Below are 17,826 nucleotides of genomic sequence, written 5' to 3'. Positions count from 1 at the left end.
CTATGGGACTGATGGAGATGGAATACAGCGCATGGCAATAAAATGGTGGACACAAATTGCTTCAAGTGATTGGACGGTGCAGGGAGCCGTTATATTCACCACAACGTGAGTGTGGCTGCAATTACTTCCTTGCACATGGATTGTCAGCCTGCTATACACACACAAATCTGCAGCAGAGCTGGCTGTCAATCAGTGCACTGGGGAGGGATTATGGCGCACGGTGTAGTGAGCGATGACTATGACCGCTCCCTGGATCTCCCCGATAACTGGAAGCGAGCAACTGCAGGGAGAATATAACTTATTTTTCTCCCTGTAGCAGCAATTCCAGTAAGCCTGCCAGACACTATTTAAATGCAATTTACGTCCAGATTATTTCTATATCTGCAGATAAATAGTGGTTCTTGAAGGTGACAAGTTCACTTTAAAGAAAAGAATTAGGCCATCTTCTCTTAGTTTATACATGTTGGCCCTGTAAGGGTATTTTTCTACAATGCATACCAGCCTGCGACCCCAATGCTGCGGAATAGCTGCCGGTGGGATCCGCTCTTTATACAAATGAGCGCTGCCATTTTTTTTTTCTTCACCTGCGGACTTTCCTCAGAGGTTAGGTCTATGGGGAAAGCCCGCACACAGACCTGCAAGAGAAATTGAGATGCTGCGGTCTGGAAAGACACACCACATGTCAGTTTCCGCGGGTGAGCCACAGGTGCCCAGATACGCATAGTGGGCATGGGATTTTTACAAATCCCATTCACTATGCTGTAACATCTGGCCGCTGCGGGTTTGACGCTGCATAAACACGCAGCATCAAACCCGCAGCGGCTCCGGTTCATGTGCACGTACCCTAAGGGCTCAGATACACATACTATCCATATGTAGGGAAAATAAATCATTGAAATTAGGCCTCAAATGCCACCTGAAACATATAAAAATACACTGCTCAAAAAAAAATAAAGGGAACACTCAAATAACACATCCTAGATCTGAATGAATGAAATATTCTAACATAGTAACATAGTTTTTAAGGTTGAAGGAAGACTAAGTCCATCTAGCTCAACCCATAGCCTAACTTGTTGATCCAGAGGAAGGCAAAAAAAAAAACATGTGGCAAACACTAAGCTCCACATTGGGGAAAAAAATTCCTTCCCGACTCCATACGACAATCAGACTAGTTCCCTGGATCAACGCCCTATCAAGGAATCTAGTATTTATAACCTGTAATATTATACTTTTCAAGAAAGGCATCCATGCCCTTCTTAAATTTTAACAGTGAATCACTCATTACAACATCATGCGGCAGAGAGTTCCATAGTCTCACTGCTCTTACAGTAAAGAATCCCCGTCTGTGATTATGATTAAACCTTCTTTCCTCCAGACGTAGAAGATGTCCCCTTGTCCCCGTCTCAGGCCTCAGAGTAAAAAGATCAGTAGAAAGGTCTTTGTACTGTCCCCTCATATACTTGTACATAGTAATAAGATCACCCCTAAGCCTTCTTTTTTCCACAGTAAATAACCCCAAGTGTAATAACCTGTCTTGGTATTGCAGACCCCCCAGTCCTCTAATAACCTTGGTCGCTCTTCTCTGCACCCGCTCTAGTTCAGCTATGTCTTTCTTATATACCGGAGACCAGAACTTTACACAGTATTCTAAGTGTGGTCGCACTAGTGACTTGTATAGAGGTAAAATTATGTTCTCCTCATGAGCATCTATGCCTCTTTTAATGCATCCCATTATTTCATTTGCCTTTGCAGCAGCAGCCTGACACTGGCCACTAAACATGAGCTTGTCGTCCACCAATACACCCAGGTCTTTTTCAGTTACAGTTTTGCCCAGTGTTTTACAATTAAGCATATAATTATACATTTTATTTCCTCTGCCCAAGTGCATTACCTTACATTTATCCCCATTAAAGCATTTGCCATTTATCAGCCCAAGCTTCTAGTTTACATAGATCCTCCTGTAATATAAAATTGTCCTCCTCTGTATTGATTACCCTGCAGAGTTTAGTGTCATCTGCAAATATTGAAATATTACTATGTATGCCCCCTACAAGGTCATTAATAAATATGTTAAAAAGAATGCTTTGTTCTGTACAAAGTTGAATGTGCTAACAACAAAATCACACAAAAATCATATTTATTAACCAATGGAGGCCTGGATTTGGAGTCACCCCCAACATTAAAGTGGAAAAACACACTACAGGCTGATCCAACTTTGATGTGATGTCCTTAAAACAAGTCAAAATGAGGTTCAGTATTGTGTGTGGCCTCCACATGCCTGTATGACCTCCCTACAATGCCTGGACATGCTCCTAATGAGGTTGCGGATGGACTCCTGTGGGATCTCCTCCCAGACCTGGACTAAAGCATCCACCAACTCCTGGACAGTCTGTGGTGCAACGTGACGTTGGTGGATGGAGCAAGACATGATGTCCCAGATGTGCTCAGTCGGATTCAGGTCTGGGGAACGGGCGGGCCAGTCCATAGCTTCAATGCCTTCATCTTGCAGGAACTGCTGACACGCTCCAGCCACGAGGTCTGGCATTGTCCTGCATTAGGAGGAACCCAGGGTCAACCGCACCAGCATATGGTCTCACAAGGGGTCTGAGGATCTCATCTCGGTACCTAATGGCAGTAAGGCTACCTCTGGCGAGCACATGGAGGCAGGGCCGGCTCCAGGTTTTTCTGGGCCCCGGGCGAAAGAGTCTCAGTGGGCCCCTTTAACACATACCACGATTCATGATGCAGAGATACAGCGGAGGAAAATTATATATATATATATATATAGTACAATGCAAAGATTTCACTTCTTACATTACATGAGTGATATCTATTGTAAATTCCACAATAGCTCAGAAACCGGTGAATCGCTCCACACAGAATACTGGCCCCCATATAAGGCTCCATACGGAATACTGGCCCCCATATAACGCTTCATACAGGATACTGGCCCCCATATAACGCTCCACACAGAATACTGGCCCCCATATAACGCTCCATACAGGATACTGGCCCCCATATAACGCTCCACACAGAATACTGGCCCCCATATAAGGCTCCATACGGAATACTGGCCCCCATATAACGCTTCATACGGAATACTGGCCCCCATATAAGGCTCCATACGGAATACTGGCCTCCATATAAGGCTCCATATGGAATACTGGCCCCCATATAAGGCTCCATACGGAATACTGGCCCCCATATAACGCTCCATACAGGATACTGGTCCCCTTATAAAGCTCCATACAGGATACTGGCCCCCATATAACGCTCCATACAGGATACTGGTCCCCTTATAAAACTCCATACAGGATACTGGCCCCCATATAACGCTCCATACAGGATACCGGTCCCCTTATAACTCTCCATACAGGATACTGGCCCCCATATAATGCTCCATGCAGGCTGTTACCCCCCACATAATGCCCCATACAGCCCCCCCCCTTTTAATGCTCCATGCAGGCTGTTACCCCCCACATAATGCCCCATACAGGCCCCCCCCTTTTAATGCTCCATGCAGGCTGTTACCCCCCACATAATGCCCCATACAGGCTGCCCCCCCTTATAATGCTCCATGCAGGCTGTTCCCCCCCTTTATAATGCCCCATGCAGGATGTCGTCCCCCCCTTTATAATGCCCCATGCAGGATGCCCCCCCCTTCTCTTTATAATGCCCCATGCAGGCTGTTCCCCCCCCTCTATATAATGCCCCATGCAGGCTGCCCCCCCCTCTATATAATGCCCCATGCAGGATGTCCCCCCCCTCTATATAATGCCCCATGCAGGCTGCCCCCCCCCTCTATATAATGCCCCATGCAGGATGTCCCCCCCTCTTTATAATGCCCCATGCAGGCTGCCCCCCCCTCTATATAATGCCCCATGCAGGATGTCCCCCCCTCTATATAATGCCCCATGCAGGATGTCCCCCCCCCTCTTTATAATGCCCCATGCAGGCTGCCCCCCCCTCTATATAATGCCCCATGCAGGATGTCCCCCCCCCTCTCTTTATAATGCCCCATGCAGGATGTCCCTCCCCTCTTTATAATGCCCCATGCCTCCATACATTAAAAAAAAAAAATCAAATACTCACCTCCCTTCTCCTCACCTGCTGCCTGCTACCTGCTGCCTGCTGCCCGCCGCTCGGCTCCGAACTCCAGCGTTGTCGGCGTCTTCCCGCTCAGCGCTCCCTGTGACGGCTCAGGGGAGGGCGCGGTGAAAAGACGTCACCGCGCCCTCTGACCTGAGACGTCACAGGGAGCGCAGAGCAGGAAGACAGCGGATCTGCGGAGGCACGGGGAGAGGTAAGTATCGGGCTGCCGGGGCCCTGAGCAAGCGGCGGAGAAGGGAGGGCGCTGACACCGCTCTCCTCCGCCCATAGCCCAGCGGGGTGCGCGACCGCCAGTGGGCCCCTCTGCCTGCTCAGGGCCCCGGCATTTGCCCGGGTGCTGACGCCGGCCCTGCATGGAGGGCTGTGAGACCCTCCAAAGAAATTACACAGAACAGCAGGATTGGCAAAGTCGCCACTGGCACCCTGTGCTCTTCACAGATTAAAACAGGTTCACACTGAGCACATGTGACAGACGTGACAGAGTCTGGAGACGCCGCGGAGAGCCATCTGCTGCCTGCAACATCCTTCAGCATGACCGGTTTGGCAGTGGATCAGTAATGGTGTGGGGTGGCATTTCTTTGGAGGGCCGCACAGCCCTCCATGTGCTCGCCAGAGGTAGCCTGACTGCTATTAGGTACCGAGATGAGAGCCTCAGACCCCTTGTGAGACCATATGCTGGTGCGATTGGCCCTGGGTTCCTCCTAATGCAGGACAATGCCAGACCTCATGTGGCTGGAGTGTGTCAGCAGTTCCTGCAAGATGAAGGCATTGAAGCCATGGACGGGCCCGCCCGTTCCCCAGACCTGAATCCGATTGAGCACATCTGGGACATCCTGTCTCGCTCCATCCACCAACGTCACGTTGCACCACAGACTGTCCAGGAGTTGGCGGATGCTTTAGTCCAGGTCTGGGAGGAGATCCCACAGGAGACCATCCACAACCTCATCAGGAGCATGCCCAGGCGTTGTAGGGAGGTCATACAGGCACGTGGAGGCCACACACAATACTGAGCCTCATTTTGACTTGTTTTAAGGACATTACATCAAAGTTGGATCAGCCTGTAGTGTGTTTTTCCACTTTAATTTTGGGGGCGACTCCAAATCCAGGCCTCCATTGGTTAATGAATTTGATTTCCATTGATGATTTTTGTGTGATTTTGTTGTCAGCACATTCAACTTTGTACAGAACAAAGTATTCAATGAAAATATTTCATTCATTCAGATCTAGGATGTGTTATTTGAGTGCTCCCTTTATTTTTTTGAGCAGTGTATAATATATATGAATATATATTATAAAATTAGGCCTCAAATGCCACCTCAAATAGTTAAATAGGTTGAAAATATATATATATATATATATATATTTTCATTCCTGACGGGCACTGTACTCATTGTATGGGTATACTCTCTGAAAATGGCAAGATTATACCACTTGGGCAGCAGATTCTACCAAAACACAGGACAGCAAGCTAACCCAGGTAAAACCAAACTCCATAGAAATCCCTTTTTCCCCCGAGGCGGCTATAACATGAAAGGCTTCTGTATAGTTTTGATATTTACAGTGCAGAACACTTGTCTAAGCCTGGAACATGTGGAATTTATGCTTCATTTACCTCATGTTAACCTGTATTATCAAGTACTATTTTCAAGGCTTTCTCTGTCAGCAGTGAGCAGTAGGCCTGGTTGCTATGGTAACTGCTGAGTTCAGTCAGGTAACGCTAAGCTTGATGTGAACAATAAGAGGTGATAGTCAGAGCTCAGTCACTGAACCTGGCTTACCGCTAACTAAAACCACGCGCGTCACCTGTACATACAGCAATTTGTGGTAAACCGCGTGCGGTATTGCTGCACAGCACACTTCCAGAGGCCGCAACATGTAAACACCGCCCAAGAATATAAATATGCTCGTCGGTGTATTCATAACTGGAAACAAATCTATGCAATTATTGATAATTAAGTGTTGGCACCCAGCCATGAATACTTATGGCGCAGGGCAGAAGAGGTTCTTGTGTGAATTAATACTAATAAATATACTTTTTGCATCACGGTTTTCAATATCACGGCTTGCTGTTACTTAACAGGAACCTTTCCGGTTTACACTGAGCGGATTAAGACGCGTCGTGATGATCTGTCTGTAGCAGTGAAGTTACCGTTGTGTATGAATTAGCCCTCAGTGACATTTCCTCCATGGTGATACGGCATCATGTTACCCATTCACTGCAGACAATAATTGTTCTTGGATGTGGCCATGTTATGTGACAATTCTATGGTAATAAAAATGTACACTACACCCCTCCAACATGGATTGGAAGTGGTAGCTGGCACGGCATCGAAGCATTTTTTTTTATTTCCCTTTATATTTTTACAGCCTGGGGCTAGGCACAGATAGGAAATTACAACAAAAAATAAAAATAGAGATTATATATCCATCTCATGGCTGCTTTCCTCCAGAAACATTGCCATGGGTTACCATGGGCTAGGTCTCCTTACTGCCGCTTCAACCCAATCACTGAATAAATGATGCAATATCTAAAGGAAGCAATTTTTTATTGTATAGAAAAGAAAAAAAAAAAATCTGTTGGCGCTTTTTTTTGGGTGGTATCATTGGATAGTACTGTAGAGTAATGTAACCTCCTGTGATAAGTTGCTTTCTTTTGATTGATAACCTATCAAATATGTGCCAAAAGGACACTTTCTTTGCAAGAGAAAAATAAAGTTCTGACACTCTTCCAGCACCATGAGACACAAAATAGATGTCAGCAAAAAAAATGGACCCTTTTAAGTGCATGGAAACTTGTAGACCAGCAGCAAGTGGCTCCACCATACAAAAGAGTCCATAAAAGTAAAAAAACAAACAAAAAAAACATCAAAATTAAAAAATTCACTTCAGATATTATATTCAGCATTAGAGGTTAGCACATCCTTAAAGGGAATCTGTCAGTAGGATCAATTCTACTGAGAAGTCTATAGGGGCATGCAGGTGATCGGAAGTTGAATAAAATGATACCTTTATATCTGCAAGCTGATGTTTTATTCCAGAGTCATCCACATTCTTTCTTATGTAAATGAGCTGTTAAGATCTATGGGCCGGACATAGATCTCCCTGAGAATTTGCCTCCAAAGCTTAACATGAAAGGAGGAGTTACCAGTATGAGACATGTAATGACTGACAGTCTGCTCTCCTGATCTACATGTTTCATACTGGTAACTCCCCCTTTTCATTTTATACCTATATGCCACAAAATCATGTCCTCAACACACATGATGAAATAAAGATAATGTGGCCAACCCCATTAACTTATTCCACAGTTAGCAATAGACAGTGTAATACAGAGAATTTAAGAGGCATACAGTGCAATATTTTTAATGAAACCCAATTGCAAAAGTGATTTTTAGCCTCAATTGCATGCATTCAAGAAAAAAAAAATTGTCCACAAAAAAGTTGGACAACCCCTTTAAGCTTACCATACAAATGAAATGGCAGTCAGCTCAACGATTGTTCAGCCAGCAGCCATCTCAGCCGACTCTCCCATACACAGGTGTTCTCCAGTCATATGTTAGCAAGCCGCTTTTCTCTGGGAAAGCAGAAGTATTGGCAATCCTAAATTGGACTTGCAGGATTCTTAGCCCACCTGACAATCAACTGTCCGAGGCCCCCATACATTATAGTGTTGACCAAACCCATCTATATTGGTAGTTTCATCTTACAGTTTAATGTGTATGGGGGGGGGGCTTTAGTCTTGGCTCTTTTGTCACTATCCCAATCTGTTTTTTCCACATCCAAACATGTACAAGTGGGCTAAAAAAAACGATTGTGTCACAGTCTACATCTGGAGTTTTTCTATAATATGGCCAGTTTTCACCCCTTTCAGTTTCTTTTATTGAGTTAGGGCTTCTTTGTTCAGGTCCTGCCAACACATCTTTATCACCTCAAATCAGGAACCTCAATCATTTGTCTGCAGTATTTTGTAGCCTAAATTTTTAAATTGCGCAATTACCATTTTTTGTAACTGAAACACGGCAGCGACTAAGAATTCAGGGAAAAATTATCCAGCATTGAATCATTCAAGGCATTTGCTACCTTAAATATAAATTTCCTTTGAAATGAGTTCCCCATTTTTGACAATCTATTTTTGGTTATCGTGAGATTTCCATTTCAGGGAACTCTTCTATCTCACTGCTGGGATCTCCAGCTACTAGACATAACAGGAACAGGACAAGGATTCAAAATCAACTGGCTGCCCACGTAACGTATAGCCGTAAAGGCTCCGAAAGAGATGCAGTTTACAGCTATTTATTTATGGCTGATGGATAAAGGTCTCATATGGAGGACTCCCCTCAAACAACCCAAAGTGCCCTTTTGGAAAATGCATTTTGTAAATCAGACTCGTTAAATGGGTCGACAATGACTTGTAGGATTGCTACTTGCAATAGGTGGTACTAGAGTTCAAGTCCTCTTCCTCTCTGAAGAGACAATTTGCATATTTAATTTCCCAGAGGCGCATGCAAGGCATTTAAGTCTCCTCATACTGGTGTGCCAGACCTGACAGGTCACTCTGTTGGCTGATTTATGGGGTAAAGGTTTCTCCTTGTGCAAAGATTAACCTACATGCAAAAAATGAAGCTTGACCAGGCTTGGAAGATCGACATGGTCAGATCAGTCATCCAGCAGGAAACTTTTAGTTCAGATCCCTCATCTCTTGAAGCCCACTCCAATCCATATTATTATTAATTTATATAGCGCCATTGATTCCGTGGCACTGTACATAAGGAGGGGTCACATACCAAATACAGATATCACTTACAGTAAACAAACTAACAATGATAGACCGGTACAGAGGGAAGAGGACCCTGCCCTTGTGGGCTTACATTCTACAGGAATGGGGCAGAGACAGTAGGTTGAGGGGTTGCAGTAGCTCCGGTGTTGTTGGTTGAGGTGGCAGCAAGCAAGGTCATGGCAGGCTCTAAGCTTGTTTGAAGAGATGGGTTTTCAGGTTCCGTCTGAAGGATCCAGGTGTGGCGGATAATCGGACATGTTGAGGCACAGAATTCCATAGGACGGGGGATAGTCAGGAGAAATCTTGGAGGCGACTGCGTGAGGAATGAATAAGTGTGGAGGAGAGAAGGAGGTCTTGGGAGGACCGGAGGTTACGTGAGGGAGTATATTGGGAGATTAGTTCAGAGATGTACGGAGGAAAGAAAGAGGTTATGGATGGCTTTGTAGGTCAGTGTTAGTAGTTTGAACTGGATATGCTGGGGGAATGGGAGCCAGTGAAGGGATTTGCAAAGGGGGGGTAGCAGAGGAGTAGCGAGGAGAGAGATAAACAAGTCGTGCAGCAGAGTTGAGGATTGACTTGAGGGGTGCGAGAGTGTTAGCAGGTAGGCCACAGAGGAGGATTTTGCAATAGGCGAGGCGGGAGATGATGATCCATATTGCAATTAACACTGAACTCACAAAAGATAAGCTACTGTACCTCAGTTGAAATGGTCTTGGAAAAGAAAATGTGGTTTTAACTTAACTTGTTTATTTTTACCCATTCTGTAATGTATAACAATAATAAATTGGGCAAATAAAAATTGCCTCTCTCTTCCCAAAACCAGATTGTTTCAATCATCTTCTTGAAGCATGAAGTAGGGTAATTACACAGTAATGTGGAAAGATCACAGATCTTACAAGTAAGACAAGTTGTCCTGGATGTGGCATTGATTTATTGTTCTAACCCATACAACTTTATCCCAATATCTAAAATTTTAGTCCAAGACAACTTCCAGGACCCCCGCCTGTCTCTTGCATCCAGCGCAATGTCCTCTTCCTTTTTTTAGTAGGCACTGTTCCGTACTTGTGTCTGCTTCCCTCTCTGTGGTTATATATAATTTTTTTGGAAGTACTCCTTACACCCTCGCCTCTTATAGGTTTTCACTGTTCAGTAGTGTTGTAGTGGTTTACACTCAGTTGATTAGCAGTAGTGCAGTATAACCCTCCATTTTATAAAAATATTTTTATTAAAATAAATTATTTCTAGGTAATTTAGTTGGGATTCACTGAAGTAAATTGACTACTCTAACTGCAGAAAACCCTTTCCTATATTCAGGTTTAATTTTTTTTTTTTATACACATACTGTCATTAATAGAATCTATGGAATGGTTAAATAATATCCAAACAATTAACAGCAGATATTAGACATTAGCTCTTAAAAAAAAAAGGTTTTAATTAGTTCAATGATATTTACGTTTACACACATCTAAGAAAAATTATTTTCATGTCATTCCTTCGGATTTTATTTACATTTTGGACTATTCGATGCATTGGAAAGCAAGATCAAAATGATTAATACAGAGCATTCATGCTAAAAATCAGAATTTTTCTGAGAAATTGTTTTATTACCAAATACCACATGGACAAAAAAAAAAAAACTTGACATGCCAATGTCTTCTTCAAGCAATTAATGCAAAACAAACTAATAAAACTGTGCTCCTTGGCACTGCTTGCATTATTTCACTCGGATATCTTCATTGTAAACATATGGGAATGAAAATGTTGCGACTCTTGCTTAAAGTGAAGCTTTAGTCAGTGTGGTCTGTGCTGCTGCTGTATATTTTGTATATAATAATTATTCTTTTACTATAATAACGTGATAATGATGTACCGTCGGGGGGAAAAAAAAAAATGAGTAAACTTGCATATCGGCCATATTTCTATACAAGCAATGTGGTGTACTCTGTGCAAGATTGTAGAACCTGCAGACTTATACATGTAAACTTTTGTATATAAATACGATTTATTTGAACAATATTTAGCGATTACCAGTAAGAAATCCTGGTGAAGACTTTTCAACAAGATTAAAGAAGAAAAAAAGAAAAGCAAATAGCAAATCTAGTGATGGGTTTCTAATTCAAGGATAGTCCATTCTCCATGGGGGGAGGAACACTCGTCAGGAGAAAAGCTAGTCACTGTGACACTTGTAGAGTCCTCGAATGGAGATGATAAATCGCCCCATGCTTTGCCCTGAGATTTGGAATTTTCTCTAGCTAAGAGCAATGTCTGATTGATTAGATACTGTGCTAGACTGAGATCCTCAGGGACAGAGTTTATGATATCAACATCTGATCCATGATCAGCTAGCAGCTGTCTCAGCAGTGTCCAGTCCCTCTCTACAAACTGCTGATCTTCAAACTCAATATCCATTATTCTAGCTTCGGTCTTCAGCCTCTGCTCAATGCCGTCGACAGGATCCGTCTCATATATGGGAGAAAGGGACTTTGGAGGACGATGGTCATACATGCAGGTTTGTGCCATTGAGTCAATATCATCTATGTGCCCTGAAATAATTCATAATACTGCACATTGTAAAATAGTTATGCTCTTTTACCCATAGTCACTGAAGACGAACATACGATCAATTAAGACAGCAAGGTACATAGACATTTCACAAACAGATTTCTAGACAGCAATTTTTTCTTTTCTTAAAAAGCTACTGTTTAGAAGTTAACAAGAAGCAGCAAAATAACCCCTAGCAAGCACGTTTCTGATACAGAAAATGGGTTATTTGAGGAAAGACAAATGGTTTGACGAAGCAATACACAATATCACAACCCTGAACGTGGCTCTGTTCACATCTTTATAATGGACACTACTGTGAACAGCAGTAACGGATACATATGGGTAATCTAACTAGCGCCACATTGGGTACATGGGTAACATGTTCAGCAGAAAACGCTAACTGTAATGTAAAGCATTCGTAATAATGAGATCGGCCTTCTCCAATTAGAAATCTCCAGGTAACAATATCCAGAAAAACCAAAAGTGCTTGGCTATTAGGAACAAAGATGTAAACGAGCAAGGGTCTATAAAAGGTATTTAATAGGGACACCAAGTTGTAATATGGAAGCACAGTTAAAAATAAAAAGGGGCCACATAAAAATCAAAGTGGGTAGTCTCGTCTCTTCAGATTCCTGACCAGACTGTCCTTGTGCTTGTTAGGACATACCGTTATATGGCAAAGCTGAGATCATCACTATGTGCGGGCTGCGCTCATGAAAAGGATGGCGATCCGAAGAGTACAAACAAAGGTTTGTTGGTTTTTTTTTTGTTTTTTTTCACCAACGCGTTTTGGCACCATTCTCAAGGTAAAAAAAAAACAGGTTGTCTTTTTTTTTTTGCTTGAGAAAAAACACCGGTTTGGTGCCAAAACGCATTGGTGAATTAAAAACCTTGTTTATACTGACCGGATCTCATCCTTTCCATGAGCTCAGCCCGCACATCGCGATAATCTTCGCTTTGCCAAACAGTTATCTAGATCTCCTCCATCCACAGAGCTGCAGCACACCAGGCTTCTAAAGATGTTGTGTCCTTGCACAACCCTTACAGGTGAAAGCTACCCTCACACCCAACTTTCTCCATACAGTACTGCCCTATCTGTGTCATCCAGATCTTCCCTGTTATGACAGATGGGCAGAGCGACCTACATCCCTATTTCATCTACCTAGTTTGCCAAAACCACCAACTAGGGAACTTTATTAAATTTATGAAATATATGCCCATTTTTTTTCCCTTTAGAAATATAATATCCCCACATATGACGTGTCCCTTTAAAAACAGTCTGGATATTCTGTGTATTATCTAGTCTTTAATTATATATTCAAACATGGATTATAAAAACTTCAACTAATCTGCATTTTCCAGCAATTTATAGACCCATACAATGCACGTTTTAGTGGGGGAATTAAAACAGCTTTGACAAAAGAACAAAGCCAGATGGTAATTAAGAATGTGAATGACTAAGCGGTTTTAAATGTATAATTACATACTTGAATATTTTTAATTGGAGAAAGAATTATAATGTAAAATACTGAAGTAATTAAATTATTTAGAATCTGGGATTGTTTATACATACATAATATGATGCAAAGTATCGAGGACAATGACATACATAAGGCAATACAGTCTGAAATTATCTCATTGCAGATCAGAATCAGCAAAAATAGAATACATTTAAAGGGATTGTCCATCTTTAGGGACAATTTTCTTTTTTTACGTAAATGTATGTAATTAGTGCTAAAAATCATTTTTTGCAACTGGGTTTCATTACAAATTTTGCATCATGTGGCTTTTACAGCCTCTGTTTCCCTAAAGATTCAACTTTGATGTGGTCTGTGGTCATAAATCAGCTGAGAGGAGCTCAGAAAAAGACAGATAGGAGTTATGAATTCTCCCTTTGGACTGCCAGAACAAGTTCATGGATGGATTCCTAGTTAACTCATTCTGCAGTCAGCAATACAAAGCATAGCTTGGACAATAGAAGAGAAAAGATGCAAAATTTTTTAATGAAACTCCATTACAAAAATTATTTTAGTCAAAAATACACGTCTAAGTAATAAACAAAAACAAATTCTCCTGAAAAGGTGGACAACCCCTTTAAATATGTATTATCAATTATATGGTATGAGCGTCTGACAACGGGAAAGGTCTTAAAGCGACCATTTTACCTGGTGACTATGGGCTACCTCCCACTGCCCAAAGATTAGCATTGGGGTAATCCTGCACTCAAGCAAATGGAGGGCACCAGGTAGGGCAATGATACATGTATAGTCACAGTTCAGTGCTAGGGTGGAGGATCTCTTTAAAGGCCCAAATACACAGTAGACAAGCAGGCTAAAATCAGCCAATTTTGTATATGTAATGTGTATGGAGGCACAAGTCTGCAAAAACTGATGATGTTGAAGAAAAGGATTGGTCAAGTTAAATTATTACCCCTAGATCCAGGGAGATAAACCACTGCCATGTGGTGTCTGGGGGCAACATACTCCCCTTTGTGAACTGAAAACACACATGTGCGTAGCTGAATTGTGGCAATCATTTTGTCCCTTAGATCTCAGAATCGCACAGGCCAGGATCTCTTTTCCCTTTCCTTCTATGTGGCTCCACCTTGGCTTCCTTGATGTTTTGCCAGGAGCCCAAAATAACGTATTGCATTGAATACACAGTAAAATCTATAATTTGTATTGCTTTATGTATGTCATAGTCTACCGCCTGTCCAGGAAAAAAACAAAAAACATTGGAACAATTTAAGATTTAGATTTATGCTGTTATTCCTATGATGTAAGTGGTCATTCTAGCTATCTGAACAGGAGTTTCATATACAGAATGTTTCAAAATACAAGAGATAAACTATAGTAAAATAATGATTAAAAAAAAATGAAGGGGTTACCAAAGCAACTGTCAAATTCTAACTTCAATGGTAACTTGGGCAATTTAGGAAATTAAATTAGCAGTCTATGGGCAATGGGAAAAATAGTATAATGGCAACTCCTCCATTTTTATCTGCATTCATTTTCCTACAAATGGTGGCGGGAATAAATTTTAGAAATATAATGCCATGGACATTAGGTTAGTTGAGCGTTGTGACCGTACCGATAGCGGATAAAAAAAAAATTAATTAATCAGAAAGTGGCACTTAACATGTAGAACACTGACCAGTAAATCAATGTCAACCATAATTACATAAATTAAATAGGTTAATTTATTTACAGAAATAGGGATATTTACATAGTAAATCTCGGGTTTGGTTCAAGAAAAGGGCCAGTTGAACACCAACCTACCAAGATCTTGTGATCAGAAATCATTGATCGAAAATCAGCGATTTCACTGCATACTATTACGAAGTCCTCGGTTCATGAAGAAGTATCTGAAAACATTTACAAGAACCTGTACAAGGTGAAACTATTCTGTCAACTAAATGCATTATAATCTTAAATATATTGAAGAGGATACTGATCTGTAATAATTATATAATTTCCTTATATTTATTGAACACTGCATTGAGGGAAAAAAAAGTAAATTACAGCTCTATCAGTTAATGTTCATTACCTGCAGATAAAGCAGTGTTGGAGCTTTCAGTGGAAGGTGCATGGTTGTCTTTGCCTTGGTAGTCAAGAAATTGATTCTTACAAGCATTAGAAGTTTTTGAACAGCAAAACCTTTGTGCATCAGCGGGCATTTCTGTGTATAGCTCTAAATGGCATGGCCGCGCCTGTGACTTAAGTTCACTTTCCGTTGGTTTGTAGAAGCCCTTCGATGCAGCAGATTCTTCTGTTTCTTGTCCACTAACTGAATTTTCTTCTAAACCCTCATGATTTTTAGGCAAAGAGGTATGTTCATTTGCATGCTCTGTCTTTCTGCCCTCTTCATTCTTGGAAGAACTATCTGAAGAGTTTTTCTCAAACACGTCAGAAGAAGTTACTGATCCAGCTTTTCGTGCATGTGAATGGTGAGCATCCCCATCATCTGATCCTAGTTCTTCACACTCATCTACAGAAAGAAGGATAGACCTCACAAAAGGTTTGTTGCCAGACCCCCTTTGATTTTCACTGTCAATTTCAACCATATCATCGAACGCTAAATTTATGATGCCCTGAAAAGGCTGCACAGCAGCATCTGGTGGACCTTGCAGGACTGCGTTTTCTGCTTCCGATCGCTCATCTTCAGTCTCATCAGCTGATGAGGAAAGGTGTTCAATTTCCTGGGAAAATTGTACACTGCTGCAAACAGTGGTGTGGTTTGCACTGTGTCTTGGACCGTCCCTTTGCAGCCATGGTTCGGTTCTTCTTCTAGGTCCTTCATCGTCACTAGTAGAGTTTACACGGAATAACTCTGCACTGTCTTTTTTCATTTTGACATCAATTCTTAAACTACCATCATAACCCTTCAGTTCTTCTGGTGTACTAGTATCACTACTGCTTCGCCCAAGAAAATCGTGACAGCGCATTGTGCTACACTTTGAGATTCCTCTTTCGTTAGAGCCATCATCATCTTGGGAGCCACCGGCATCGTAGTCTTCAGACCTTGGTTTGATGTCATCAGAGGATGTGCTTGCACTGCCACTCTCAGATTCTGGACTCTCGCGTTCATGTAGCATGCCTGAGTGATTATTCCACTGGCCTATGAAATGCATATCAGAGTTCTCATGGCTATCATTTGAATCTTCAATGTCCATATCTCTATGATACCCAGAGATCTGACCTTGTGTAGAATAGTTCACAATATGGTCAGTGCCATTCATTGTAGGTTGTCTACTAGCAGAAACACCTTGTAAACATGACCCCGTATCATTAGTACGCCTTTGCATACTTGTGCTACTAGTCGGAGACGTTTCCAGAAATGCCATATTTTCTCGCTCTTTCTGTTTTGGAACCCTTTCAACTTCTTTTACGGAACACAGCTCGCTTTCACTCGAACTGTCAGCACATTTCGAGTTCTCTGAGTCACAGATATTTTTACAGTCTGACTTCTGCTCGCTGGAAGGATTCAAAAGAAGCGCATCACCTGACCCTGTCTTGTCAACATTTACCGCCTTTGTTTCATTTATTACTTCTGCCAAACCTTTTTTAGAATTAGATCTTTGAGGCAGAACAGATGCCGGATCATTATTTTCTTGGCAGTGGCAGTGCTCTAAATTAGGCTTCTGGATCATAGAGTCTTGATTGCCCATTGAAATACCCTGACAACACTCATGTGCAGATAATAGCACATCTTCAGGATGGCCTGCTCCTTCTACAATCTGACAGTTGCCAGCTTGTTTGCCTTCATTTAGAACAGACTCCAAGCCCTCGGGAGCATCCGGTTTAGGGGGGTCTCTTTCAATACACAGTGCAGGCTGGCTGTGGTTGTTTTTTATTGCAGCAGATGGGTTCTTTGGAGTTGGCTTATGATTTTGAATGGAGGTTTTAGAAGTACACTGTACTTTGGCCTCTTTGTGGTTCGGAACTGAAGTTTTAATGCCTCCATGCTTATTACTTGACACATTTGGTTGTGTTTTGCTCGCAGAAACAGAAGTGGGTTTTATAGTCTTTTTATTCAAGGGCACATGCTTGTCACCAGAGGGAGACGGAGTTACCAACTTTGCGTCTTGCTTAGCTTCAGGTTGCTTGGTGGAAACATATTTCGGCATATTAGAGGCTTCTCCTGGAAAGATAAAAAGGTACTAAAATGAAAAAGTGTCACACTAAAAAAGGATGAATACCTCATAACGAGGTCCAAAATGGTGTAAGTATTTAGGAAAACTGTTTTTATACTGCCGGTCACAATTTAAAACCTTTAACGTAAGGAATAATAGCCTCTCGCGCAAGCATGGTTCAGGGACTGTGCTCGATTTCTCCCATTCTAAGATAAAGACAACCTGAGTAAATGCATAAGTTTATAATTGAACATTTATTGGAGAAATAAATATTCACTTGATACCAACTGTATTAACCCCTTCCTATAATACATGTACATCAAATGTCAGGCACTGTGCAGGTGTATAGAGCAGGGTCAGGAGGTGAGTGCTTTCCATTCACAGCAGATTCTGGCTGTGTTACACAGGTAAAGGCTCTAAGAGGTAGTGATCAGAGACTGCTCCAATCACTGCTGTTTATCACTTACATACCACAGTCAGTCAATCTTAGCCTTTCAATAGTTCGATCCCGAGGACAGGGACTGTTCCAGTGCACAAAGGTGTTAACATTCCCTCCTTTGACATAACGTAACTGTGGTGTTCTGAAGGGTTGATCAAGTCACCACCATCTTGGTACTACCAAGAAGCCCAGACGTTGGCTGGGCTTCACAGATGATCACTAATTTCACCATATACTGCAATATAATCCACAAAATATGATATATTGTAAGACGCACCTCAAGTTTTGGGGAGGAGAATAGGAAAAAAAATAATTTTTTTATAA

The 17,826-nt window shown here is 42.0% G+C and overlaps 1 protein-coding gene across 1 annotated transcript in view; it reads right to left on the bottom strand.

Annotated features, from left to right (window-relative positions):
• Positions 1-10,299: 10,299 nt before the first annotated feature.
• BTBD8 (BTB domain containing 8) overlaps positions 10,300-17,826 on the bottom strand; it is a 101,337-nt gene continuing 93,810 nt past the window's right edge. Inside the window, exons 17-18 of the mRNA XM_073643188.1 lie at positions 14,978-17,071; positions 10,300-11,430 (exon numbers count right to left, since the gene is read on the bottom strand). Of these exons, the coding sequence (XP_073499289.1) occupies positions 10,985-11,430; positions 14,978-17,071 (2,540 nt within the window). The 3' untranslated portion in view covers positions 10,300-10,984. The remainder of the gene's footprint in view (positions 11,431-14,977; positions 17,072-17,826) is intronic.

This window comes from Phyllobates terribilis, unplaced genomic scaffold (assembly GCF_046119375.1).
Source record: "Phyllobates terribilis strain yellow unplaced genomic scaffold, ASM4611937v1 Scaffold_8__6_contigs__length_399053987, whole genome shotgun sequence".
NCBI classification, from domain to species: Eukaryota; Metazoa; Chordata; class Amphibia; order Anura; family Dendrobatidae; genus Phyllobates; species Phyllobates terribilis.
This window is presented reverse-complemented; position numbering and strand designations above follow the sequence as displayed.